The sequence below is a fragment of the Prunus mume genome, linkage group LG5 (genome assembly GCF_029339155.1).
Source record: "Prunus mume cultivar Tortuosa linkage group LG5, ASM2933915v1, whole genome shotgun sequence".
In the NCBI taxonomy this organism is placed as follows: Eukaryota; Viridiplantae; Streptophyta; class Magnoliopsida; order Rosales; family Rosaceae; genus Prunus; species Prunus mume.
Window position 1 is genome coordinate 4,387,437 of NC_142702.1, and position 27,850 is coordinate 4,415,286.

The 27,850-nt window shown below is 36.1% G+C and overlaps 3 protein-coding genes across 3 annotated transcripts; 1 reads left to right on the plus strand and 2 right to left on the minus strand.

The window, feature by feature from the left end:
* Positions 1–4,570: 4,570 nt before the first annotated feature.
* LOC103330604 (putative disease resistance RPP13-like protein 1) lies at positions 4,571–10,103 on the minus strand. Its single transcript, XM_016794408.2, has 3 exons — positions 5,673–10,103; positions 5,498–5,575; positions 4,571–4,963 (listed from the first exon to the last, which is right to left on the minus strand). Exon 1 carries the CDS (start codon positions 9,812–9,814, stop codon positions 5,741–5,743), a length of 4,074 nt encoding a protein of 1,357 aa, XP_016649894.2. The 5' UTR covers positions 9,815–10,103; the 3' UTR covers positions 4,571–4,963; positions 5,498–5,575; positions 5,673–5,740.
* A 7,695-nt stretch (positions 10,104–17,798) lies between these two features.
* On the minus strand, positions 17,799–20,527 carry LOC103330601 (Tetratricopeptide repeat (TPR)-like superfamily protein). The gene is made up of 2 exons (XM_008233197.3): positions 20,385–20,527; positions 17,799–19,874 (listed from the first exon to the last, which is right to left on the minus strand). Exon 2 carries the CDS (start codon positions 19,785–19,787, stop codon positions 18,204–18,206), a length of 1,584 nt encoding a protein of 527 aa, XP_008231419.2. The 5' UTR covers positions 19,788–19,874; positions 20,385–20,527; the 3' UTR covers positions 17,799–18,203.
* Positions 20,528–24,430: 3,903 nt separating this feature from the next.
* On the plus strand, positions 24,431–26,820 carry EMB3101 (Tetratricopeptide repeat (TPR)-like superfamily protein). Its single transcript, XM_089053428.1, is given in 3 exon segments — positions 24,431–24,640; positions 24,875–26,558; positions 26,561–26,820. Coding segments are annotated over 2 exon segments (1,509 nt in total). The 5' UTR covers positions 24,431–24,640; positions 24,875–25,198; the 3' UTR covers positions 26,710–26,820.
* The last annotated feature ends 1,030 nt before the right edge of the window (positions 26,821–27,850 follow it).

The window sequence follows — 27,850 nt, forward strand, 5'->3', positions numbered from 1 at the left end:
ATTTTGGAGTTTTGTATGGGCCAAGGTGGTTCTTTAAGCAAGTGGGCTATTTTTGTTAAACATTGGGCTTTTTGGTTGTGTCAATAGGCTATTTTGTTTGGGCTATTGGGCTATTTTTCTTTATTGTGCTCACCCACATGTTTGGGCCTAAGAAATGGGCTTGAGTCTCGAGGCTCCCAAGCAACTCGAGACCTTCCATTTCTCGGCCCATCAATGGGCCTCATGTTGATTCATTACCATTCATACCATAACCCACTAAAGCAAGCCCTGGACGTTTGAGTGGCTTGGGCCCACTCAGGCTTGTAGTGTGGTTATGTACGAAATAACAATTTCATGCTTGGCATGGCATGTCGCTTGGCATGTTTTTATTTTATCATCCTTGGGAAGGGTTGCGATGTTTAATTTTAGCATGGGTTCGTAAATCAAGCATATTTCATCTCAACCCCTAGCATGACAATTTATCTATTTATCATGGCATGTAAACTACAACTCGCATGAGGTGGATTTTCGTATACTTCTCTTTACGTCTTTTCTTAATAGAGCGTCGCTTTGGGCCAATAATTTATTCGGGCCCAACCGTGAATGTTTTTGGGTCTCAACAGAGGGTTTCACTTTCCAACATCGATTTCGACCATTGACGTCAATCCACGTATGGATTTCGATCCTCTCATCGTGCTCTTATTGATTGTGTACATGGTTTAGGTTGATTTTGAGATTTGAGAGTTTGACTTAGATAGCTTTAGAGGCCGGTGATTTTGGCCTTGTTTCAGGCACCTCAAGCTATTTTTTTGGCTAGGCCCAAGTACCAAAAAGGCTCCCCTAGTTGTGCTTGAACAATTAGTATAAGTATTGGCCGCTCACTAGAAAGTCTCTCAAGCCACCCACCCCTACTGGCGGAGCGTGGGACATCTGTGGTGGCCTATTGTGTTTTAAAATGTTCCCCATGTCGTCCCGAGCAACAGTATGCTCGAATTTGAAGTTGGTTATCGTTTGACTATAAAACGAATATTGTATCTATTATGCAATATCCAGGTTCAATAGGTTCGGACCGTCCGATTGGTTCCTATTTCAATGATTTTGTTCCCTATACCTCTAGGATCATGTAGGAACTTGCAGATCGAAAATCGGAGTCTCGAATACTTCGAGTCAATGATTTTAGGGTTAGACGAATCTATTGCCTTTCGATCGTGTGATTGACTTAGATCCAATTGCTCGATAGAGACCAAACCTTCAGGACTTATTTAGTAGACTTTGTTGGACCTATAGGAACTTTCGAATCAGAATCAAAGGTTGTGGGCCCCACGGACCCATAAAAGTTTAATAGTGAGGGCCATAGGTATGGTTTAAATCCAAATTTTTTGCATGTAGTGCGGTTATTGCCGAAAATGGATGGAGAAACCACACCAAGTCAAGGCTTGAAGAAAACTGGTGGAGAAAGAGAAGGAGGAAACACGAGAAAACAAAGAGAAACATGGAGAGAAGAGATAAGGAAAACCGTTGCAATCCATGTCATGTGCCATATCAGTCATTTTAATTTTGTATAAACTATTTTAATTGATTTAACTAATACGTTCACTGGCAGATCCAAGAATTTTTTAACGGAGGTACAATTTGGAAAGGCTAAATTTTTAAAAAAAAAATTGACAACCAAATATCCTTATAATTTAAATCATATCAATGTCATTCATAAGTCATAGAAAAAAAAAGCATTACAATTTCCTTTTTTTAAATCCGTTTTAAAAAATCTCCCCAGAGCCCAAGATTGAGAGAGAAACTTAAATCGTAAAGCCCTGGGTTGAGTTACGTGATTATGCAACCTTAATCAAGTCCGAAGTGCCCTACAATAGGTTTACAGTTAGGGTTCCAGGCTTGCGAATGGTTTTGGACCAAGTTCGGATAAGTTCGAAAGTTATGGTTTTTGTTTCGAGACTTGGATTTTTGGTTTGGAAACTAAAATTCCATTTTTAGAATACTAAAATAATTTTCTAGAATTTTTAAATAATTGAAACTATTTTAAAAATAATTTTACATTCCACAAAATTCTTTAAGATCATTAAATATAATTTATTAATTTTTATTAAGTAATTTTTATGAAATTACTTCAAATATTTAAATACTAATTCTTCACTAAATAAATAAAAGTAATTAAACCATAATATATTCAACGTCTATACCTTTAAAATATTATATTTACTATTCTATACCTTAGTATAGCCGCACAGCTATACTCCTTAAATAATATTCTAACAGTATAGCCGCCCGGCTATACGCCAAAATATTATAGTTAGAATTTTTTAAGCACAGCCGGTCGGCTATACTCTAAAAATTATAAGTTTCGCTGTTCGGCTATATACCAAAAAAAAGAATATTTTACAGTATAGCCGCCCGGCTATATACCAAAAAGACTGTGCAAAAAAAGAATATGTAAAAGTATAGCCGCTCGGCTATATACTAAAAAAAGAATATTTAAGAGTAGAGCCGCCCGGCTATATACCAAAAAAGAATATTTTAAAGTATAGCTGCCCGGCTATACCCTGTAAATAGCATACTACGAAAACCTCTCCAAACGAATTTCCGTCGGCACAGGTCTATGCCGGCAAATGTTTGTCGGATTAGACTTCTTCCGACAAATGTTACCTCTTCCGACGAAATTTCGTCGGGAGAGGTTTTTTTTTATATTTATTTTAATAATTTTAAAATATATAATTAGTTTCTTTACTTTTGTTTTTTGGCCAACTTATTTAATTTAATATATGTGATTACGTAATATTTTAGCCTTTTTGAATCATTTTAATTAGTAATTACGTATTAATTATTATTTCTTTTGTGAATATTTAAATATGTTACTGATTTAATTCTACTATGCAATAATGAAAAAATAAATTACTCATTTTTTTTTGGATGTCTTAATTAAGAAAAATGAAAAAAGCCTTTTCAGCCCACGAATTGCAACCCTTTTTAATCTGTTTATAATTTAATCATTTGCATTGCTAGAATGCCCACGAATTGCAGCCCACGTTTCCTTTATTTATTTGTTTCTCTCCTGGTCATATGAACAAAATATAATGCGTATACAAATGCTATATAAAACAGGCAGAGGGTATGCTGTTATAAATAAATGATGTTCAAAGTAAGACTAAATAATTTTTTTTTAAATGCAATATTCAAACATTATTATTAATCGCCAAATAATATAACATATCATCGATTATTTATAATACCTAAGACGCTATTATGTTTGACCAAAAAAAAAAGACGCTATTATGCTAAAATGTTTTTTCGAAATTTGAGAGGGGATGAAATGGTGGCATGTTAGTCTTTGCATTAAGTGAGATTAATTACAAAAAAAATTATACTGTCATATAATAATCACAAAGAATGAAAAAAAATTCAAATTTTAGTTTTTACCAAATAATTAGTAATGTGAAAGATGATAGCTTCATAAATGACTTGACATGACAATATGTTAGTTGTTAAAAATAAATGATGTTTAAAATGAGACCACATATAAAAAAAAGAATTATTTACATTGACAATATGAGGATTTCGTACTTTTGTAAAACTCGAGATTACACCCCTAAGGTTTCAAATTGCTTTTACAAAACCTTTTCTATTAATTTTCTGTTCTTCAATTGTTGATGCCATAAAAGAATTTCTCCAAATGACAACGTTAACTTCAAATATTAGATTGCGAGTACACCCATAAGGTCTAAAGGGAAAGGAAAAATAATATAAAATTTTCTCCTACGATATTAGTTTTAACACTCTTTATCCTTAATAAGCATCTCCAAAACTCAAAACAAGACATTCCTTAAAACAAAGAATTTCCTTACAAGCAATGTAAAAGTCACAAACATATTGCTGGCTTTGTCCTTCTAAATTGAATACCAATATAAACATGTTGAAAGGGAAGTGTTTGAGGGCAATACTTTATTGGGGTGAATTAAATTACCTAGCATATAATCTATGGTTGTTGGGTTCGGTACATGCTGATTTACCAGCATCCAACAAGAGCAAGGCATGCAAATTTAGACTTAGGTTTTAAGTTTAACTGAAGTCCTAGCTTATGCTAAGGTCAAACATGCATAACTAAAGTAACATGTAACTGAGAAACTTACTATTTTCAGCTATTGTGTCTTGAAGCGAGCTCCACTTGCTTGGGCTACCCTCACAGCCAACCAATAGTTTGTGTAAATTTGAAAAGTTCGAAAAGTTGTAACCGAAAAGAAACTTCAAAAAAAGTTGTGATATGAAGTTTTTCATTTTCAGTATGTTTATCGGGAAGCAAACTTTATAGCAGATGCTTTGGCGACGCTAGGCCATGATCAGACCCAACCTTCCGATCTTTGGAGTTTAAGAATTCGACGCTGATTGTCGTCGTAATTTCTTTTGACCTTTAAACATATTTGTTGGACTGAGGAGGAGGGTCTAAGGCCCAAATCAAGAAACCACTCACTACAATTTGGGCCATGCAATGCTAGATCAGACAGTCATCACGCGCATAAAGGACACTCCAAGCCCCTTTCTCTAATTGCCAACATCGAAGCTCTGTCGACCGAATAAGCTAAACTGAAAAAAAACAACACATGTGTTTTGCATAATCTATAACATGTGTACTATTCTTCGGCTCAAGAACTCTTTTAACATATTTCTACATAAAAACCAAACTCTAGCTTGGATGCTAGGAGCAATAAAAATTGGTGCAAGTTTCTTTATACAAACAAACTACCGAAAAGTAGTGAAACATAAACGAAGCTAACGCAACGTAAAATGCTTCAGAATAACCGAAGTCCCCAATGATGGGAGGTCACTCTCAGTCTGGCATGTCGATCTAGCAGGGTAGCATGGCCTTCATCAACAAGACTTCGCTGATGAAGGATGAAGCTAATCGACCTCCATTCCAATCTTACTGGAAGTGCCTTCATATATAATCATGTGAAGCTCCCCCACTGTTTTCCTAGTCCTGCAACCAAAAAGAAAAGAGTCCCCTCATAAGCATCTGTCTCATAGACTGATCACTAGATAAATCAAATTAAAAATAAACCACTCATATACATTTGAACAAGAAAAGAAAAAAGCATAAACCACAATTAACCAAAACTGACTAGAGTAAAGTTAAGGATTAAAAAGATACAGCAATGAATGTGAAAGATGATCCAAAAATAAAATAAAAATAAAAAACAACTTCAAAAAATTGCAGAGTAAAGTTAAGGATTAAAAAATAAAATTACAGAGCACACAACCAAAAATTATAAAGTAGAAATGCGCATAAATAAGATGAGAACTTCAGAATCTCGCATATATACAAACCACAGTTGAGAAAACAAATACAGCTATAGTGTAGAAACTTTGACAGCATCAAAATTGTATAGAGATATAAATCCAAACAAAATCAACTGAAGTTAAATTATCATTCAATAAGATGTTGAACAATACACTGCAGACCAAAACAAAAAACAAGTAGCAGAGCATCTCATAGATAATTGAGGAAGCTTACTATTAGTGTCAGGCTTAAGTTAATGGTTGACAAGGTGCTGCATCATATTGTCCCTTGGCTTTCTTCATCTTCCATAAACTAAGAGCATAAGACACAATTAGTTCACACAACGGTATTAAATAGATATGCAGTTAAAGCAAATGACATTATTTTTGTTGTCTCAAAATGGAAGTACCTTGAGAGGGGGCATGAGAATGAGAGGCATGTGTTCTCAGCTTCCAACTGCTCTCTTGTATTACTTAATCAGGGTGTTGTTATCTTCCGGCCTCCAATCCATATGTAAGGGATGTGGCTTATGGAGGGCCAGTACTGCCCTTTACCTGGTTTGCATTTCTCTTCAAGAACGGGACACTCACGGATACTAAGCTGTGTAAGCGAAAGAGACAGACCTTCCTCTGGAATGGATGTTAGCTTTGGACAGCTCCAGATTTTAAGAGATTCAAGAGAGGTGAGGAACTGAAAGCCTAGGTAATTGAGATTGGGGAAGCCTATAATGTCAAGTTGAACAAGAGATTCAGGGAGCAGCATCTCCTTCTCCGGTGGAAAGGACACCAAATCTGGATCTTCACCACTGATACATAACACTCTAAGAGATGTGAGTCTGTGCAAACCCCACTCTAACAGTGGCCTACAGATCTTGAGATTCATTATGCTAAGTGATGCTAGATAGGGAGGGAATCCCCCTTCTGGAAAGTGAGGAATCCTCAATATCTGAAGAGAGTTGAGGAAGTTAATGCCTTCAGGTAGAGCCTCCAGTTTATCACAATTGATAATGCTGATCTCTGTCAGGTTGGAGGCGCTTCTTGGCAACCCTCCAATCGGGAAGGAAACGAGATTTCCACAGCCATAAATCAATAACGACTGAATTTTGGAGAGGTTACATAGGCCTTCTGGTAAGAACTTAAGATTTTGACACAAATAGATGCAAAGATATTCAAGACATGTGTTTTCCTCGAACCTCTCTGTTATTGACTCCAGCTGTTTACAAGTATCTATGAGAAGGTGTTTAAGCGTCTTGGGTAGATGACCTCTGGATGATAAGGACGTCAGAGATGGACAGATATCAATGCTCAAGTACTCAAGACAAGATGTCTCCTCTTGCATCAGAGAAGGAAAAGAAGACAAAGAACCCTCTATCCCAACCTCCACTAAAGATTTCAAATTTTGGCATCTTCGTATTATTATTCTTCTTAGACTTGGGGGTATCTGGTCTCTGGCAAGATACATCAAAGAAGGGCACGACTCAATTGTTAGAACTTTAAGAGAATGTGGCAAACTAGCCTCTGTAAAAGAAACCAGATTTGAGCATTCATCTATCTGAAGTTCTTGAAGTGATGTCAAGTGATGCAATTGAACAAGGTTGGAGTTGCCTTTAATGACCAAACGACGAAGAGAAACTAGGTGTTGCAGTAATCCATCCTCATTCTTCCATGAAGACGTCAGCTCCTCACAACCGGTGATCTTTAAATCTTTAACCATTGATAATCCTCTCATGAATCTCTCTGGTCGGAATGTCAACTTCAAAATATCTGAAAGATGCATGGACTCTAGTAACCGAAATTCAACTGCACTTGCATGCACCATCCCTTTGCAACCGTGGATGTCTATATTACGAAGTTGTTTGTAGTTGGCAATTGAAACCATCAAATTTTCACACTCATCAATTTCAAGCTTTTCTAATGAATCAAGGTCCTCAGGTAGCCTACCCTCCAACACTGGGCATCGTTTAATAGTCAGCTTTGTCATGCAAGGGAAAACTCCAATTCCTTGATATGATTCGCAAGGAGACCACTCCTTCCAATGTTGCATGTCTTGAAACAAAAGGGTTTGTAACAGGGGAAAAGGCAAGCATCCCTCTCCATAAAACTCAAGACCCACGCTTTCCACTCGGGGCATTCCTATTATATGAAGTTCCTTGAGACAAGGCAATTTCCCCAGTGGTGGCAAGAACCGACAATTATTACAATTGTATAACCGAATGAGCACCATATTAGAGAATAAAGGATCTCCCAGCCATGTTGCAAATTCTAAACCGCCATAACCAATGATCGTAAGTTGTTTCAGCTTTCTAGAAGGTTGTAACATGTCAAGCACATCTGATTTCGGTTCTCGCATGTCTTTCCATTTAAGTACCAAAACATCAAGCCCCTCCTTGCTAATTAAGTCAGCCCTTCTTGCATCCTCAGCATCAATCACATTCTCCAATCCTGAGAGGTGCAACGTCGATTTGAGATGCCGAAGCGGCCCTATCTCTCTGATTTTTGACTCATGACATTTTCCCACAACAAAATTAGTCAGGGTTTGCAGATTAGCCAATTGACCAAATTGCGGTGGCATTCCTTCTAACAAGGGTACATCAGAAATGTTGAGATGCCGCAGATTAATTAGATTACTCATGTTTGTAGGTAGCGCCTTCAAACGAGAACAATTTTCTAGTATCAACGTCTGTAGGTTGTAAAGAGTGCTTACTGATTCAGGCAAACTCACTATTAGTGTGTGAGAAAGATCAAGGTATCGAAGAAACTTCAAATCACCAATTGAATTTGGGAGCTCAGTTATTGTATAGCCATTCAAAGAGAGCACTCTCAAGTATTGCAATTTTGGCAATAAATCATGATTAACCTTGCTAGTCAGGCTATTCCTCCGAGCATCTGAAAGTTGAAGTGGTAGGAAAGTTCGCAGACGAGTGACCTCAAAAAAGGCCTTAAATTTTTTAACTCCATCAAACTCACCAGAGATGTATGACATATGACGAACCTTTGGAGAACATCTGCGTTGCATGCTATCATCCAATCTAAAACATGTTTCTCCTGCAGCCCACCGTGCCAATTCACTAACAAGGTCATGCATTACATATTGTGAACTGTTTTTACTTGACTTTTGAAATAATGACCTAGATATTAGCTCACGAAAATACTCTCCGCCTATATCTTCCATTTGTTTATTTTCTTCAGATTGCTGAATCAAACCCTCTGCCATCCAGAGAAGAATCAACTGCTTCTCTCCAAACTCATAGTCATTTGGAAGTATTGAGCAATAGGCAAAACACCTTTTCAAACTTGATGCGAGATAATGGTAGCTCACTTTTAATACTGGCAGAATGTTTATTTTATCTGATAGCTTCCACAAATTGCTATTCAGTATTTCTTCCCATTCATCTATTTCTTTACAACCCAAAAGGCCACCAAGAGTCCTTGCGGCCAAAGGCAATCCACCACATTTTATAGCAATTTTCTCCCTATATAACTCACTATTTGGTGGCTTTCCGTTGTTAACATTCAAGAATGCATGCTGCTCAAACACTCTCCAACAATCGTCATTTGATATGCACTCCAAATTATGAACTCCAATGGCTCTCATCATTTTTGCAACTTCTCCATCACGTGTTGTCACAATTACCTTACTTCCTAGTGCTCCAACACGAAAAGGCGACTGAAGTTTGATCCATAGATCATAGTCACATGTATTCCAAACATCATCTAAAACAATTAAAAACTTTTTACCTGCTAATTCCTTGCTCAGATTATCCTGAATGTTGCTGAATTCCTCCAAATCACAGTGCCGGGAGGTGATTGATTCAAGAATTGCCCTTGTTACTCTAACAACGTTGAAATCATCAGACACGGACACCCATGCCTTTGGGCTGAATTTCATGGAAACATCGTTGTCGTTGAATACAAGCTGAGCAAGCGTTGTCTTCCCCACTCCAGCCATGCCAACAATAGAAACTACATGAAAATTGGCAGAACTAGGCTCATCTCTTGACAGCAATTCCAGAATCTTCGCTTTATCACCATCTCTTCCAACAACTGGTCCATCTAACACACTTGAACTTGGTGACCTCTGGCGTGCCTTACTAGAAGTTGTGCCAATATAATTTAAACCAAGGTTGTCTTTTCGTTCAGATATCTCATGTAATCGATCAGTAATCACCTTTACTTCTGAGTTCATACTACTTTTGAATTTAACTCTTGGAATTAAGCTTCGTACCTTACTTGTGGTAGCCCCATGTAGCTTATTTGCCTTGCGCCGAAACATCTCAGTGGAAAACTTGTCCAACATGTCTTCCACATCATAAGCCAAATCTTTGAGATCATCCAGCCACAGTTTCACAGCCTCGCTCATTAGTTGCTTTTCCTCCGCATCATGCAGCACCGCTCCAATTGCAGATAACATTGTAGTCCATTTCTTCATCTTCTTGCCAACACCCTCTTTCTGTGCAAAGTTGAGAAAGTTGCGAGGAGTCAACCGGTTGAGCAGCAGTTGAAGGAATGCAGCAAGAAAGATCTCTCCAAGTGCCATAGTTTCTTTTTGCATAAGAGAAGCAATGTCAGAGGGAAAATGAAGAGAACTAAGCAATCAAATAAGTAACAAACAATATATAAGATTCAAGGCTTTGTGATGCGGAAAGTCAAACTAGGAAGAGGTACCCCTGGCCACATGCAAATTATCCTTAGTTTGGCGGGTTCGATACGTCCAACAGCTGGCACACATGAAAATGCTAGGAAATTGAGTACAAGTGTAAAATCAAAATCAATCATTTCCAGTAATGTCAAACTAATTTGGTCTTTATCTACAATTGCTCAAGCATCCCTTTTCTGTATGTCATCCAAACTTGTTAGTTTTCTGCATTTAACAAAATCATGACCACCCAATTAATCTAATGTCTTTAAAGTTGAGGAACATCCTACCCAACCAATCGATGTGCAAGACAGTCCCCACAAGCCACGGCAATCACCAGCAAATACTCTAGCTATTTCTCTACAGTTTCTTGTAAGAAAAAAAAAGGGTCTATGCATTGCTCTATAATTTTCATCACTTATTCACGATGCTCTGAACAAATAGTTAAAATTCACGAAGAAACTACCTGGCCTTTTATACCATTTGCTTTACGGTCACCATTTGCAATTTTAATTCCCGAGCTTTTCCTCCCCTTCTTCCACTTTCTTCGTGTTCTCTTCCTGTTCACAGGTACCAATGAACCTATATAGAAAAAAAATTCTACCATATTCGTCTGACAATTTTGCTTTTTTTTTTTTCTCATTTTTGTGATTGGTTAGCTGATCGAATTTATGTTAATTTAATTAGACCATTATTTATTTATTTATGGCAAAACAACACTTGTAGTCCTATGGTTTCCAACTTTTACTACTAAAGTCCTATGGTTTCAATTTCGTCACTTTTGCCACTGTAGTTTAGGATTCCAAGCAATTTGAAGATACTTCTCAATTTCCGTCAGATTCCTTTTAATTCCATTAAGGCTTCAGCTCTTGCCGGTAGTCATTGAATAAGTGGAGGGGCATTAAGGTAAAATCTCTTGCAATTCATAGCACATGTGGTCCTAAAATAACCCAGCATATTCACTCTTCTTACTCTAGAGAAAGAAAACACAAAGGCTCGAATCCTCAAACACAAATTAGGGATTTCTATTGGGTCTTTTAGGGTTTAATTAAAAAGTTCTCATATGTGCGTAAAAGTTAATCAATTGAAGGAGCTGGTTACACAACCAAAATGATGAAGGGCATAGGAGAAGGCAGTGGAAGCTTGAACAAACCAGGTTTGAAAGAGCTTGATTATTTAACTTAGTTTCAATTTGATATAGGGGCTTTCAATGGTTAAAGTGTTTGTTGCTTTCAATGAATTTTTTTTTTTATAATAAACAAAATGGCTAGCCCCAGGAAAAAACAACTAAGAAACCTCAGAACAAATCAAACGGGATCTGGGAATCCCAATCAAGTCCTCATCCTAATGATTTGTTTTTTTGATTGTCTGTATGTGTTATTTCTGGATAATTACATGATTTGTAGCAATTTTATACTGGGTTGAGTTTGTCACTTAGCTTAGTGGGATAGTTGGTAGGAAAATAAAGGCTTTTTTTTCTTTCTTTTGGAATAGGAAGTAAAGGTAGTGGTCCCGTGCATGTTTTCACTACTAAAGGCTAAAGCATAGTATCCTTATTTATTTGCATAAAGTATTCAAATTGCATGCTTTGCATTTTTGTTCTTATTTGGTTGTGCCAAAATTTTCCAGATGTTGGGCCACCCCAATTGCTTTATAACGCAGCGTTGGATGACATTCTAGATGCCTTTTTTGATGAGGTTTTTAATTATTAGTCACAGTTGTCCCAAGAATATGTAGAACAAGTGCCTAATTAAGAACTATAGGAACTGTATAAGTTTCTATAGAGTTGGCTAGGAATGTCATCCATGAAGAGGAAAATAGTGAAGAAGAGTGACGGGAACCGCCCCGGATTTCCTCTCGAAATCTATGACGAACCCTGCTTCCCGTTTGGCATCTAACCAATGCAGGACCCACTTTCCTAAAACGTTCTTTACCCCTACTTTAAACTAATAAAGACTTCAACTTCTGCTGAAATTTTGGCAAAGTCTCCCTTATAAATTGAATAATCCCAATCTACAGTACCTGCATACGAGCATAGAAATAATCCCAACTTTTAGCATGCACAAAGTAAAGGCACACACAACAGTTAAGACCATTGAAATGGGCCTTAGAGCAACTAAAAAGGAACTAAAGATTAAAAAGGAGCAACTAAATATTAAGTTTGCAACTCGGGAAACAAAATAAAGGTAGAGAGTGATAGTAGAACATTACTATGAAGCGGACAACGATGTTGCCTCTACGTGGTGGTCTCGACCTCGATGTCTAGAACCTAGGGAGCGCAAATTAGAAAATATGAGTGGACGAAAACAAAATGTTAAATATAATTTATATTCAACATAAATAACCCCCTCCGTTTTAGAAAATAATGTCATGCAATAAAATCCTTTGTTTACGTACATATATACCAATCGATACTCATAAACAATTCAATTCAGTAAAATTTCATACCATAACATACGATATGGAAAACTATATAATTAATACTTCACAAATTCTTGAAAAACAATATAAATTTGTTCCTTTAATTCTTATTGTAAAACCGTACATTCAAACACCAAAGTAAACCCGTTAATATAAAATACAATCATCAAAACCCAAAATCTTTTTTCCCATAATTGTATCCTTGCAAAAATATAATATACCCATTAATTTCCAAATATTCAATCTTAATTATGAACTTCATTTCCAATGTTCATATATGTGCAGAGTACTCTCAATACACATGCTCAAGAAACCTCAATATGGAAAGTAAATCCACATATATACCCATACATATACATATACACACGCACACATATATAGATCCATAAACGGTAAAGTGAGATAAACGCACTGTGAATCTTTCACAATACCAAAAACTGCATCTCCAAGGGTATAGTCAAATGAAGTCGGAAAAATTGTACTACATATAGTACAAACTGATGTTGCTTATATTTGGTTGCCTCTTGGATAAAAACTGCTTACCGTGTTTTTTCTTTGTAATTTCTGGTTGAGATATTACTTCAACTCTCAACTACTAACCTTAAATGCAATTAAATGTGCTTGCTTTTCCTTATGATATTTACTAGCCTCTCCGCATACCCTCCCCGCTCTTGCAAGAGGCTTTTTACAAAAAAAAAAATTTTATTTTATTTTAGAATTAAAAAATATAATGGGTAGTTGTGTTCCATAAAAATAGGATCTATTATCTTATTTTTCTTTTAATTTTAATTTTTTTAAATATGAAAAAATTGTGAATTTACCATATCATCCTCATTTAATTAATAATTTCAATTCTTAATGTTTATATTAACTAAGAGTATTTTTTGATATTTTGAATGTTTTACCATTCTTTGCCTTTTGCTTTATATATATAGATTTTACATAAAATTTTCAACTATTTGTGTGAAGTAATTGTCTTCTTTGGAGTAGTTGTCCAGTAAATGGATGCAGGCTAGGCTACTAAAGTTGGTGGACAGAAAAAAAAAAAAAAAAAGGAAATAGTTTGTGTGAAGTAGTTAGTTGTCTTCTTTGGAGTAGTTGTCTAGTGGATGCGGGCTGGGCTACTAAAGTTGGTAGACAGAAAAAAACAAAAAGGAAATAGTATTTTTTTAATAATAAAAAAATGTGGGAGCCAATATACCTCTTTCATTTGAAGCAAGCAACAATACCTTCATTGTGGAGAGTAGGTATTCTTTGCCTACTATTTTGTCTATCTCTTGCAGGACGAAAAAACTTATGTGGCACCTCAACATGATTTGTCTACTCTTTTGCCTATACCCTTTGCATTTGCTCTTAGTTAAATAAATGCTAAAGAGAAGAAGAAAAAAAAAACTTAATATAAAGAGCAAATTAGGAAAAAGCCAATTACATTCCACGATAAAGGCACAAGTGCCCAAAGGATAGTAAATAAATAATTTAAAATACCCTTATTATTGTTGGTTTTATTAACCATTTTCATTACATGTAAGTGTTAAAGGCACATGCACCGAGAGGCTAGTAAATAAATAATTTAAAATACTCTTATTATTGTTGTTTTATTAACTTCATTACATGTAGGTGTTAAAAGGTCCGATTAAGTAAGGTCCTGACACGGTATAGTTTGTATCTTTGAGCATGCCAGGACAAGATAATTCGGGCCAATGATCGAGCCGACTCAAGGCCTGTCGTGGACCATGCTGGACTGAATCCCGACGAGCCGAAACGTTTAAAGCTCATTTAATAAATTATATTTGTTTTAAAGAAAAATAATATAATATTATTATACTTATATCTTAAATAAAAGTCTATGTCTTTTCTCTAATAATATATACTAAAATTTAATGTTTTCTTTATAGATAAAATAATGATTTTATTTTTAAAGTTTCAATTTTTAAAATCCGAACAATAATCTAGCCATTTTCTTTTTTAATGTACTTCAAATAAAGTTATTGGCTTACTTATAAATAATTGTAAAAAATATACTGAAATGAAGTTGTAAAAAAAATGTAATACATAAAACAAACTTGGCGTGGGCCCATATCAGTCCGATTAATAGCCCAGCCCAACCCTATATGGGTTAGGATCGGACTTGATGATTTTTATAAATCGGACAAGTCCATATGGGATAGTCCCGTCGTAACTACAAAATTTTTGCCTCAACAAATCTAATTATATTATAAATATGTATTTGCCAAAATATATGAGCTTAAGTTTGTTTTCTATAAATTGAAATTTCAATAAGAAATTCAAATTGTTAATGTAAAGTATCTGGAGAGACAGAGAAATGAGAGAGAGTATCATATATTGTGCAGAGGTTATAGTAGGGTTTTCTTACTCCCGCATTGTGTCCCAAGTGCAAGAGGCTTGCCGCAGGACTCCGCAACAGAAACAATCTTGGCCGACGATCGTCTGCTCAAGCTGACTAGAAATGCCATGGCAGAGACATGGAATGTCAGCTGTGTTGATAGCATTGCAACATGCCTCGGATGCATTCATGTTTGGCAATGGCAAGACCTTCTGGACATACATCATGCAGTTTGTGAACAAACCCATCATGTCTCCTTGGCAGCCCTGCAGCTCCATCAAGTTATTGCTCATGGAACACAGAAGTCCAATGACTGCAAAGATAGTTGAAACCATGGCGGTCATGTTGTATGTTGTCATATCGTTCATTTAATTGCCTGCGTCTCTCTCTTTACAATGTGTTGGGAGATGATGTGAGTGGTATGGGTTGAATTTATAGAGTTTTGAAGATGCAGGTTGAAGATGCAGGTTAGATAAGTTCGCCAAGGCAGTGTGTTTCCCTTGGAATACACACAAAAATTAAACAAGACGGATCTTAAAAGCTTGACAGCCAAAAGCCAATCTCCATGCCCATGGCAGTGGCCAACAAATAAAATTGTTCACTGATGCAAGTCATGCAGTCTTGAAAGTGAATAGATGAACTCAATAAATGAAACAGGTTCCCAAACAGCCACAATTTCTACTCGTCTGAAATTTTGTGGAAATGGGATTGGTTTAATTGATTGCAATGCTTTTATGGGAATGTAAATTTATTGGACGTATGTTTGTTCATCCGGCAAGAGAAGACAAATATATGAAGAAAATGACACATGCCATCTAGATTCCAAGCCAATCTTCCCTGTTCAACCAAATTGTGTACTATGCCTATATGTATATGACCCTTTTTGTTTTAATACAAACGAAAGATATTGGGGGAATGGAAAATCGATCCTAGGACTTCGAATATGCATATGCATCCGTCCCTCGTTTGAACAAATTGGTGAATGCCTTTTTAGGTCATTTAGTGGGATAAGTTGAATTGTGTGGGGCCTAGAACCATTAGCAAACATTATAATTGGCCATATTAGTTGAACAAATTATGTGGTTAAACTTGAAGTTTTATTTTCAAGTGGGTGCATGTGCCTACACTGGGCACCATGTAGGCCCGTCAGTCCACACATGTAACTATAAAATAAAAGTGATAAATAAATTTTCATGTGGAGTTTTCAGTTTTCATTTTTCGGTAGAGATATAGAGAAAATATATGGGAGAAACAGAAGCATAAAGAAGGGTGATGGGAAAATGCGCATAGAATGCAACATGAAATGAAAAATCAAAAACTACAAACAATTTTATGTCATTTTCATTTTCAAGTTTTTATTTCGTTTGTTCTCCTTTATTTCTCCCCCATCCCTCCAACCACCTTACATCCACCCTTTTCATTGCTCTTTGTCCTCCATGTAGTTTCTTTATATATCTGTAAATGGTTGATCCACCAACCATTTACCATGAATATACTGTATCAAACTTTCTTCTGTAATATTATAGAATTGTGTATAGAATGAATCCGCCACAAAATACAGTTAAATATCATTTTAAAGGTGTTGAAACAAGGATATTCATTGTGGAGGAGGAATAAGAAGACTTGGGAATCAGGCTACTGTTTGAACAATATTCTGCATACCAATATTGAACGACATCTGCTCTGCTATATAAATTGGAATACTTTTTTGGTGTAAGCAGTAAATAACATAGGTTTGATCAATATGCAAATGAGTTCATTATACCAAGATCAAATACATATTAATTGTTTGAAGTCATATTTCTAAACTTACACGATACTGGAAGTGTAATTCGTCCATACGAATGCTACTGGTTTGTTTACAACTAAAAGCAAGATTGCCTTAACCACTTCCTGCAACTGTAAATTCTGCAGTAGATGGTTAAACTTATTAGAACAATTATCTAAAATAGACCAAACTCGGCAGAAAAACATATTTATCATCAGTGATACTATCTATAACACAATGAGCAAGGAGAATTACAATCTTCAAAGATGACATCCAGAATAAAATCTGGAGTCAATACAAAGCAAACCGAGCTAGACAATGGGCATCCCCATTAGTTCTACGCTGAATATGAAAGACGCGAACACCATGAAGGTGAGTCAAAAGAAAGAAAAAACCATCTTTAAGCTAAAAATATTAAAGCACAATAAGGACAGAGCCAGAAAACTTTTCACAGAGGAGGCACTGCATGTATTGAAATATATTTTTACTTAGGGTGACAACCAAATAATTTTTTACTTTATACAAAATCCCTAATTTTAATTTCTATACTTTATTATTTTATATGTTACATTAACTATCTACTCATCATCGATATTAACAAAAAATCAATTGAAATGTTCTTTACTAAAGATAGACACCAATAAAATTGGGACAATAATTTATCACTACAAAATCTAGAGTCAAAGTACGACAATGAGAATTTTGAAAGGGCTAGCAATGATAGTGAGAAAGGAAAAGAAGAAAAACATAAGGAAAGGAATGGGCACTTTAAAATTTAATTAAAAAAATATGATTGTATTAATAAGACCATTGCCTCAAAGAAAATTTGAGCACATGGGCCTTAGCTCACTCCACCATATATTACTTGTGCATGTTCTAGATTAAGCTACAGTGGATGTGTAAAACACTATTGTTTGTAGAAAGAAGTACAAACCCTTTTTTTTTTTTTTTTTAAAAATAAGAACCCAGCACAAAGTTCAAGTTCCTTCAGAATTAATACAATTAGCATGAACGTAAGCTCGATTGATATATGACCTACGAGTTCTAATCATGAAAAGAAAATAACCTTTTTGGATATAAGATATACAGAACTTTATATTTTCTCCCTAGACAGAACTAGGATAAAATTAAGCCCAAATGGTATGAGTTATAAGTTCCAATCATGAAAAAAGAACCTCTCTGGATATGCATGCAAAATATATGCGGAGGATTATACTTCTCACAAAGAAAAAAGTGTTAGGAATAAAAAATATATATATATTTTGGCAAAGAATTAGGTAATCAAACTCTCATATAGCAAAATCAAACATATTCTCAAATTGAGTAAACATATTCTGAGAGAGAGCTCAGTTGGGGATCTTACTTCCACATTTCGTTCCATGAGGAAGAGGTCTACTGCAGTAGGAAACAACATGAACCACCTTTCTCATGTCAATCGGCTGCTGCACCTCCTTGTGCTCGCACGTACATGGAATGCCCACCTTCTTAATCATCACATCACAGCATTCTTGAGATGGATGTCATGGAGAAACCCCTTTGCACATAACTGAACATTACGTTATAAGACCCTAGAGGTCACCTAATTGGCAACCATGCCCAACAACCACATTGATTTCACCAGAGAACAGAACTTCTATGATGACAAAGATGGCCAAAACCATGAAACTAAGATTAAGCATTTCCATCTCTCTTTTCAATTCTATTGATCTCTTTTGGATATGAATGTTGTGGGGGGGTGAGTTGCATGGTTTATGTAGTTTGAGTAAGGCATTTCATGACACTTTGCCTTGTGGACCTGGTTTGTGTACCTCCGTATTTTTGGATGCAGGATCAGCAAAAGTGTGCCCTCTTAATGGGGGCAACAGAGTATGCAATCTCTGTATCATCTGCTTGAGCTTCCTCAGCTTGTCCATCTCACCTGCCTGAACCAGAAAGCTCTCTAATATCCGCAACGCAGGTTCACTCATATCTCTCCCTCTCTCCAACATTTGTTTGGAGCACTCAAAAGCTTCTATTACCCTACTGCGGGAGCACAATCCCGTTAACAGAAGGTCCAAAGCATGACCATGAGGACAACATCCTTTCTCCACCAGGTATCGCCATAAATGCAATCCCAAATCAAGCTGCTGGTTTACACAGAAATATTTCATTAACATCACCACTGTTCGTGTTTTGGGCACAAAACTTCTGTCAACCATTTTGTGATATAGTCTAGAAACACTGTCAATATCAGATGTCCTCATCAAGCAAGAGAACATGGTGTGATAAGTCATATTATCATGTTCAATATGCTTCGCTTCCATCTCATGCATCAATGCGACTGCCGACTTCACATCTCTTGATCTAATAAGTGAACTCATCAAAGCATTATACACCCCAGTATCAGGAAGCAAATTTCTCAAACGAATCTCATCAAATAATCGTTGTGCCTTAATTGGATTTCGAGCAATCCCTGCTCCGTGGATCAATGTAGTGATTGTTTCCAAAGTGGGAGACAAATTTTCCCGTTCCATTCCTTCAAAAAGTCTCAAACCATCAGCAAAGCAACCTTTCTTACAGTAAGCATCGATTCTAATATTGTAAGTTATAATATTTGGCTCAAAGCCTCTTTTAACCAGTTCATGGTAAAAGAGTTCTACTGCAGTAATATCTCCAGATTCCTTGAATCCCAAGAGCAAGATATTCATGGTCTTGGTGTTGGGTGAAAACCGAAAATGCATCTTTAGGAACACCGAACGTGCCTCCTTCATCTGCCTCTCTGTGCAAAATGCTCTAAGGAGTACATTAAACTCTTCAGTACCAAACTTCCTCCCAACAAAAATATCATTCTCCATCTTGCCAAATGCTTCAAGGACATCTTCATATGACTGAAATTTTGCAATTTTTGACAGCATGATGCTCATTGACTTAAGGGTCAGCAAGGAAGGGTGCATGCTGCTTATTTTTTCCATCAAGTCCCAAGCTTTATCAAAATAACGCATCCTGGCAAGGATGTGCAGTGTCTTTTCAAAAGCATCTGAGCTTGGACATAACTGGGAATGATGGAGGGAATAATTGAAGAATTCAAGGGCTTTAAGACCATTGGAATGGGCTGCGAAAAGGTAACCCAAAACATTCTCCACAAAGCTGGTGGAAAGAGCATGGGGTGGGATGTGCTGGAGAAGAGTTGGTAGAAGTGGTTGATCAGGATACGGATGGTTATTAATTATTTTGGTGATCCTATCAACTTCAATATTAGCTTCAGAAGACGGTAGAAATTGGCTGGATATTTTAAGAGCATGAATGACAGAAAAATTTAGCTTCGGAGGAATTTGAGTAAGTTGATTGGATCTCTTTAATCTTGTCAAAAGGAGCATTCTCTCCTTGGTTGCACTTAGTAATAAGTGAAACTCTGTACACAATTTGGAATTTCCATTTTGCAATGCCTAACTGATGTCAACACCCTGGATATCCAAGCAAACAAAAGTTAAAAGTCCATTAATTCAAAAAACAAAATAGTAATTAGATTCATGATTCGTCACAAATAAACCCAGTCCATATTAATGTACATGTAATACATTGTGAGAAAAACCAGACAGACCAAACCCACCCAAGCACCCACCTCAATCACTGGCAAGCTGCTATCATACTTCACATATTGTCAAAAGAAAACAAAGAAAGCAACTCAGACTGAATCCAGGCTCAGATAAATTATAAACATTTCTACTTCTTTCCTAAAATACATATCTACTCTTCTCTTTAGGACAAATGTAAATAAACACCACGGTCACAATACATCATGCATATGCAGGCACAACAAATATTTTATGCAAAAGTATTGGTTCCTGAACATAGTTGCCTAATTCGCTCACCCCCCTACGAATTTCGATATGGATCGAGCGTACCCAATCGCGGTACGGTATCGATCTGGAACGAAAGATTTAACGACTCAGTTCCAGAGGTGAGAACAGTACCTGATAGACGACGTCGCTGCTACAGAACAGTAACTGACCGCCGACAGCAGACGAGCAATCGAGGGCACTGAGAGACTAGGGAGAATGCTATAGCTGATGAGCCCACGTTTGGGTTCAGAGAGGATTTTTTTTAGATGAATGGATTCCAAGAGCCCAGCCTGGGCAAGAGCTAGCAAGGCCCAAGGCAAGATAGCCCGAACTGTTGTCTGAAAGCGCTGATGTCAACAAAGAAATAAATAAAAATAAAAATCTTAAAAATTACCAAAATATTCATATATATATAATCTTATGTGAATAGTAATTATTTTTGAGTTGCTATGATAATTAGTGGAAAAGTACAAAAACAATTGCTAGAGCATATATTAGTCATGTGAACAGTAACCGTCATTACTTTCCCATACTCTTTGTCATGAGAGCACCTCCATTCTAAAGGCAAGGGCAAGGCAAGGTTTGATACTATTCAAGTGAATAGTATCACCTTGCCTTTTTTGGTTTCAGGGCACTGGCAAACACTATTCACTTTACTTTATTTTTATTTTTTTATACTTAACTATTAATTTTGATAGTTTTTCAAATAATATTTTATGTTGCCACGTGTCACTATTTACTATAAAATTCTCACTTAAAAATTTAGATAACATTTTCGGATAAAATTTTCAAATAAAATTTTTAAATAAAATTTTCAGTTGCCACGTGTCCGTATTTATTAAATTAAAATTTTTAAATGGAATTTTGTAGTAGAAAATTTGGTATGGAAGTGAAAATTATTGAAATTAGATGAATTTGTATGAAGATTTGGTGTGGAAAGTGAATAATATTGATAGGTATTTATAGAAAAAATTTCCATTATTTTTTTTTTTTTTTTAATTTTTGGACATTTTTTCTTTTTCTTTTTCAGCGTTGACGTCTTGAGGGCAACAAGTCCATTTTTGCCTAAGGGCTTGCTCGGGCTGGTGGGGTCCATGGCTTGCCCGGGTTGGCCTTTCTGCACTGGAGGAGGAACTAGGGCCTAGGGGGGCATGTTGCCATGGCAACAGCCTAGTGCTGCATATGCTCTAACAAATGGGTGGAAGTGCTTTAAGGAGGAACGTACTAAAGGTTGGGGTGGGGTGGGTGTGTCAATATAATAAAAGTATTGTTTCTAGTTTCAAGAATTCAGTTATGTTCTCTTGGACCCTATGATCCAAGGAAGTTGTGGTTACCTACCCTTGGATCTTATCTAAGGGTTGAGAAAAACTGGTTTAAATATCAATATGTCATCTTTTATTGTACTTTTACTGCACTGAAATACTATTTTGGTTATTAAAACTTTTTTAAAAAAATAAGTTTAATATCAAAGATGAAAATACAATATAGTTGCAGAAACACAAGTCTGGGTTCATGAAAAAACAAACAAACAAACAAAAAAGCCCAAAATTTGTTTATAAAAATTTGTAGTTTTCCCAAACTTGGTCATGAATCATTCAAATCTAAAATTTATAAACATAAAATTGATCACAAAGGCAGAGAACAATAGGAAAATGACTTGGTTGTGGGTCCTTTAAATTCAATCACGTTAAAGTGTAAAGGGATGGCTTGATGCTCCGAATTGGGATCAATAAATTTTCTTTTGTTTATGAAAAAATTGAATATTTGAATCTAAATGAAGAGATGAAATAGATAACCAATAAGAATTAGAGTGAATCTTAAACGACATGTGTTCTTGATTTTCGTATGCAACGCTGAAGTTGAAGGTAGTTGTGAACGACAATGGATGAAGAACATGTTCTTGGTTTTCTAAGAGAGGCGTCTTTTGGTTGTAGTGATTTTTTCTTTTTTAAAATTTTTGTTTTTGTTTAAGTTAAATTAATATTTTGTACAGTAAAAGTAATAAAATAATGACATATTAATATTTAAATCAGTTTTTTTCTCAACTCTTAGATTAGATCCAAGGGTGAGTGATTAAAATTTCCTTGGACTCCTAGGGTCCAGGAGAACAAGACTATTCAGGAATTGCTAAGGAAGAAGGAAAGTCACGATTCTTTCAATACATTGAATAAATAAAATACATAACCTATTGAATAAATAAAAAACCACTTACTCATAAAATATATAAGTTCATAATTAAAATTTACTCACATAAACAAATATTAAAGTTTATTGTTGAACTTGAAACTTCAAAACAAACAAAATGGAAATTGAAAATACTTAAAATTAAAAATAGCCACAGGAAAATGTTCGGCATATATTTCACTTGTCATAATATCCTTTATTTCGCCAAGCATATTATCCATCCCTTCATAAATTTCACCTATCTTTTAGTCATCACCATCATCACATTTTACCACATGATAAATTGGCTTTGTGAACTCTAATATTGCCTCAACATGTTCCCAAAAATTATCATCTTGCACGATATTTTGAACCATAGTAGCTAAATTTCTTTTGCCTTAATCTAAATTTTTCTACAAATCTTTCCATGCTCTTTGAATAACAGTAATTTGTTGTGCTTCTCTATAATTAACTTGCCCTTTTAACAAGATATAATGTGACGCAAATCTTATTTTAGCTACTTTTAGAAACTCCAAATGCGTAAAAATTGCCAAAGCATGTGTGTGGTTTATAAAAAATTTGACAATTGACTTTTCATATTTATAAATATTTGTAAGTCAATTTTTGCAAGATTTTTAAAAATGAGATTTAAGGTATGAACACATGGAGACAAAAAAATTTGCTCATGCACCTTTTCAATCTCTCTCCCAACTGTGACACAATTACTTGCATTGTCAATTACTACTTGGAGAACATTATATAGCCTCACCTCTTCAATTGCTTCAAGCAAGAGGCTTGCAATCTCTTTACCAGTCTTTTCAATCCCCAACATATCATGTACATGCAAGAACATAACACCTATGTTATTGGCATCAATGACATTGATCAGTGGCTTATGCTTTACATTTGTCTACCCATTTGATACAATGGACACTCCATGACTATACCATGTATCTTTTATTGGAGCTAATTCTCTTTCAATACTATTTTTTTGTTGCATCCAGCAATGCAGTTCTAGCTTTTTCATATGAAGGAGCCTTATATCCCTTGGGACCGTTGTTAATGGATGTAACCATCTCATGGAATTGAGGGTTACTTAGTACATTGAATGATATGTCATTAGCGTATAGTCCCCTTGATAAGACCCGCCCCAAATTCCTCAGAATTTGAGACAAACCCTGTGGTTTTTTCGACATCCACCAGATACCGGGCCCACTTACGAACAACATCTTCTTCTCCAAAAACAAAGAAAAAGAGGGTTGAGAATCTCTGCCAAAATTTCGGCAGAGTCTTCCTTGAAAAACAGACTTTTCCCAAATTTTCAACCTGTCAAAACACATAATAATAAAATTCCAACCGGCAGCATGCACAAGGTAAGAGTACCCAGTTTGTAGAATAGGCCAAAATCATTCATCGATCCAAACGGGTTTCAGACACATCATAACTACAAACACCTTTTAACCACAACCATTCAGTAAAACTGAAATATAAACCAATATTTAATCTCACCTCGACTGGTTTTCAACCCACCGACATATTCAAAACCAACTCAATGGAAGTAATAGTTTAATTCATGGCTGCACCTGGTGAAAACCCAGGCTACTTGTGGCTATTTTTAATTTTAAGTATTTTCAATTTCCATTTTGTTTGTTTTGAAGTTTCAAGTTCAACAATAAACTTTAATATTTGTTTCTGGTTGTAAATTTTAATTATGAATTTATTTATTTTATGAATAAGTGGTTTTGTATTTATTCAATAAGTTATGTATTTTATTTGTTCAATGTATTAAAAGAATTGTGGCTTTCCTTCTTTATTAGAAATTCCAAGAACACTCGTTCTCTTAGACCCTAGGGTCCAATGAAGTTTTGATTACTCACTCTTGAATCTAATGGATTGAGAAAAAAATGATTTAAATATCAGTATGTCTTTGTTTTATTATTTTTACTGAGAAAAAAACTGAGTTAAATTAATATTAATTTAACTTAAACAAAAACAGAAACTTTAAAAAAGAACAAATCAATCCAACGAAAGGACGCTCTTGGAATCCATTCGTCCAAAAATATCCTCTCCGAACCCAAAGTCTTCCTTCCCCTTATGCCAAGAGACCAAGAATCAAACGTTGGCTCATCAACTATAGCACTCTTCCTAGTCCCTCATGTGCCCTCGATTGCTCGTCTGCTGTCGGCGGTCAGTTTCTGTTCTGTAGCAGCGACGTCGTCTATCAGGTACTGTTCTCGCCTCTGGAACTGAGTCGTTAAATCTTCCGTTCCAGATCGATACCGTACCGCGATTGGGTACGCTCAATCCTGATCGAAATTCGTAGGGGGTGAGCGAATTAGGCAACTATGATTTGAAATCTATCTTGGATTCTTCTGCAGAATAATTGTTTTGCATTTTCTCATGTTTCCTTCTCTAATGGGTTTTGGGTGTTAAAAGAGTAGCATATTCTCCTTTTGCAGAGTAAAATGTGCAAAAGAATAGGAAGTTGATGGCAGCAGCAGAAGCAAGGGCTGTGTGGCAGAGAACAGCTAATCGTTGTTTTGTTCAATAAGATGCCAAAAGAGCTCCCAAATTAGCTTGCTGCCAATCCTCATCTTCAACAACTAAGCAGGTTGATGCAGGGCCTGCAACTGTAGCAAAAGGGCCAGATCATCATGCTGCGGGCTTCATGCCTCTTAATAGGAATCCTTCATTGTTGCGCTTCATCTCTTTGACGCTCAGAGAATGCAGGCTTCTGGCGTAGTGCAAGATCACAGAGTGACAGTGGTCAATATTGGATCACCATGAGTATAAGATGGCCGAGGCTTCTAACACCCACGCACCTCTCTCAGATTATACGAAAGCAGAAAAACCCATTAACAGCTCTCCAAATTTTCAGTGAAGCTAAATGCAAATACCCCAATTACCGTCACAACGGTCCAGTTTATGCCAACATGATCACCATACTCGGAAACTCAGGCCGAATCAATGAGATGAAGGAAGTAATTAATGAGATGAAAAACGACTCCTGTGAATGCAAAGATTCAGTTTTTGTTTCTGTAATTAAGACCTATGCAAGAGCTGGGTTGCTGGACGAGGCAGTGTCTCTTTTCAAGAACATTTCACAGTTCAACTGTGTGAATTGGACGCAGTCTTTCAATACCCTTTTGGAGATTATGGTGAAAGAGTCCAAGCTTGAAGCAGCTCATCGTATTTTCATGGAGCATTGTTGTGGATGGGAAGTGAGCTCGCGGGTTCGGTCCTTGAATTTGCTTATGCTTGCTTTGTGCCAAAAGGGTCGTTCAGATATTGCACTGCAAGTTTTCCAAGAGATGGATTATCAAAGTTGCAATCCGGATAGGGAAAGTTACCGGATACTAATGAGGGGGTTGTGCGAAGATAAGAGGCTTAACGAGGCAACCCATTTGTTGTATTCAATGTTTTGGAGGATTTCTCAGAAGGGTTGTGGTGAAGATGTTGTGATTTACAGAACCTTGTTAGATGCCTTGTGTGATAATGGGCAGGTTGAAGATGCTGTGGAGATTCTTGATAAGATATTAAGGAAGGGGCTCAAGGCCCCTAAGCGGTTTCGCCACAATCTTGATCTCAGCCATTATGGGAATGGCGAAGACACAGAAGGCATTAAGCGTTTGATCAATGAAGCTCTGGTCAGAGGTGGGATACCCAGTTTGGCTAGTTACAGTGCTATGGCAATCGATCTCTACAATGAAAATAAGATTAGTGAGGCTGACAAAGTACTGAAAGAAATGCAAGACAGAGGCTTTAGGCCAACAGCTTTGGTCTTTGAAGCAAAGGCAGCCGCATTGTGTAGGGAAAGGAAAGTTGTTGAAGCAGTGGAGGTGATTGAAAAGGAGATGGTGGAGGCAAACTGTGTTCCAACTGTAAGAGTGTATAGTGTTGTGGTAAGAGGCCTTTGTAGCGAAGGGCAGTCTGTTTTGGCCATTTTGTATCTGAAGAAGATGGAAAAGCAGGTGGGTTGTGTTGCAGACAAGAAAACCTATGGCATTTTGGTCGATGGGCTTTGTGGGGAGAGTAGATTTCTTGAAGCAAGCAGAGTATTGCAGGAGATGTTGATCAAGTCACATTGGCCTTGTGCTGAGACTTACAATAGAGTTATTACTGGCCTTTGCTCAGTGGGCAAGCAATTGAAGCTGTTATGTGGTTGGAGGAGATGACGAGTCGGGCTATGCTACCGGAATATTCTGTATGGAGCTCATTGGTGGCATCTGTGTGTTGTAACACGGCCAACATTGCGGTTTGCGCCGACGCCTATAAGAGGCTAAAGAGTTCTTGATTTCTATGTAGTTAGACCAGTTGAAAATGGTTAACATGCGTTGTACACTTTTTTGCCCCTTCTTATTTATGCATTTTTCATCATTTGGGTATAAAAAATTTCATATTTAAATAGTTGAGTACTCCAAAATTTATAACGAAAACCATGTCACTTTTTCAATTGAAGTGTCCATATTTTTGGGTAGCATTGTAAGGGTTCAGTTCATTTCATTCAATTTTACAAAAAAGAAAAAATTGTAATCATTATTTTTATTTTACCAAACAAACGATAGTATTTTAGTAGATCAATTGAAAAAGTACATAGAGAGCCATAGCTTCCTAGTGGCAAGAGTCATCTCTATCTTGAGAGAATAAATCGAAAAGAACTTGTCTAAAAACCCCTATAGACCATCTAAGTTGTCCTAGATCAAGCCAGTTACATCAAGGACCAAAAAAATAGACGAATCGGAAACCGTTTCGACATCTAATTGTGTCCTACAAAATCAATGAATACAGTGTTTCAAGAAAGTACTAAAATTTCAATAATTCAATTGAATGGTCAAATGATATCGGATTCAAGTGATTTTTTTGTAGAGATGATCTTTGAATGAATATTTACAAAATCAACGGTTTGGATTAGTGAAATACAATACGGAGTGGGCCCAATAAGGGTGTCCCTCAAATAAGTTATTTGAGGGATCCCTCAACTGAAGCTCTCTATATATATAGAATTTATATATATATATATAATTCTTCTATGCAGACGTTCGGACATTATTATCGTTCGAAGGACATGTATTTTCTACCACCCCGCTTTCCTCCCTAGTTACAATGATATGTATGATAATAACGAACGAACATATGGATGAGAGAATAACTATATATAAGAGTATAGTCGCATGGCTCTACTATTTATTAAAAAAATATATACAAAAAAGGAACCTTCTGTTTGCATTAGTTTATACTTTATAGATATTAATTTGCTAGTTTTGATATTTATACTTTATAGATTTATTTTTAAAAAAAAAATCAAGTGTATTAAACATGAAAAATACGTATGTATGTGTACGATACAAGTATTAAATCTGAAAATGCTAAATTCTTTATACGAGTAATAACTCTGGAAAAGTAAAAACTCAAAACTAATGGATAATGCTCTAAAC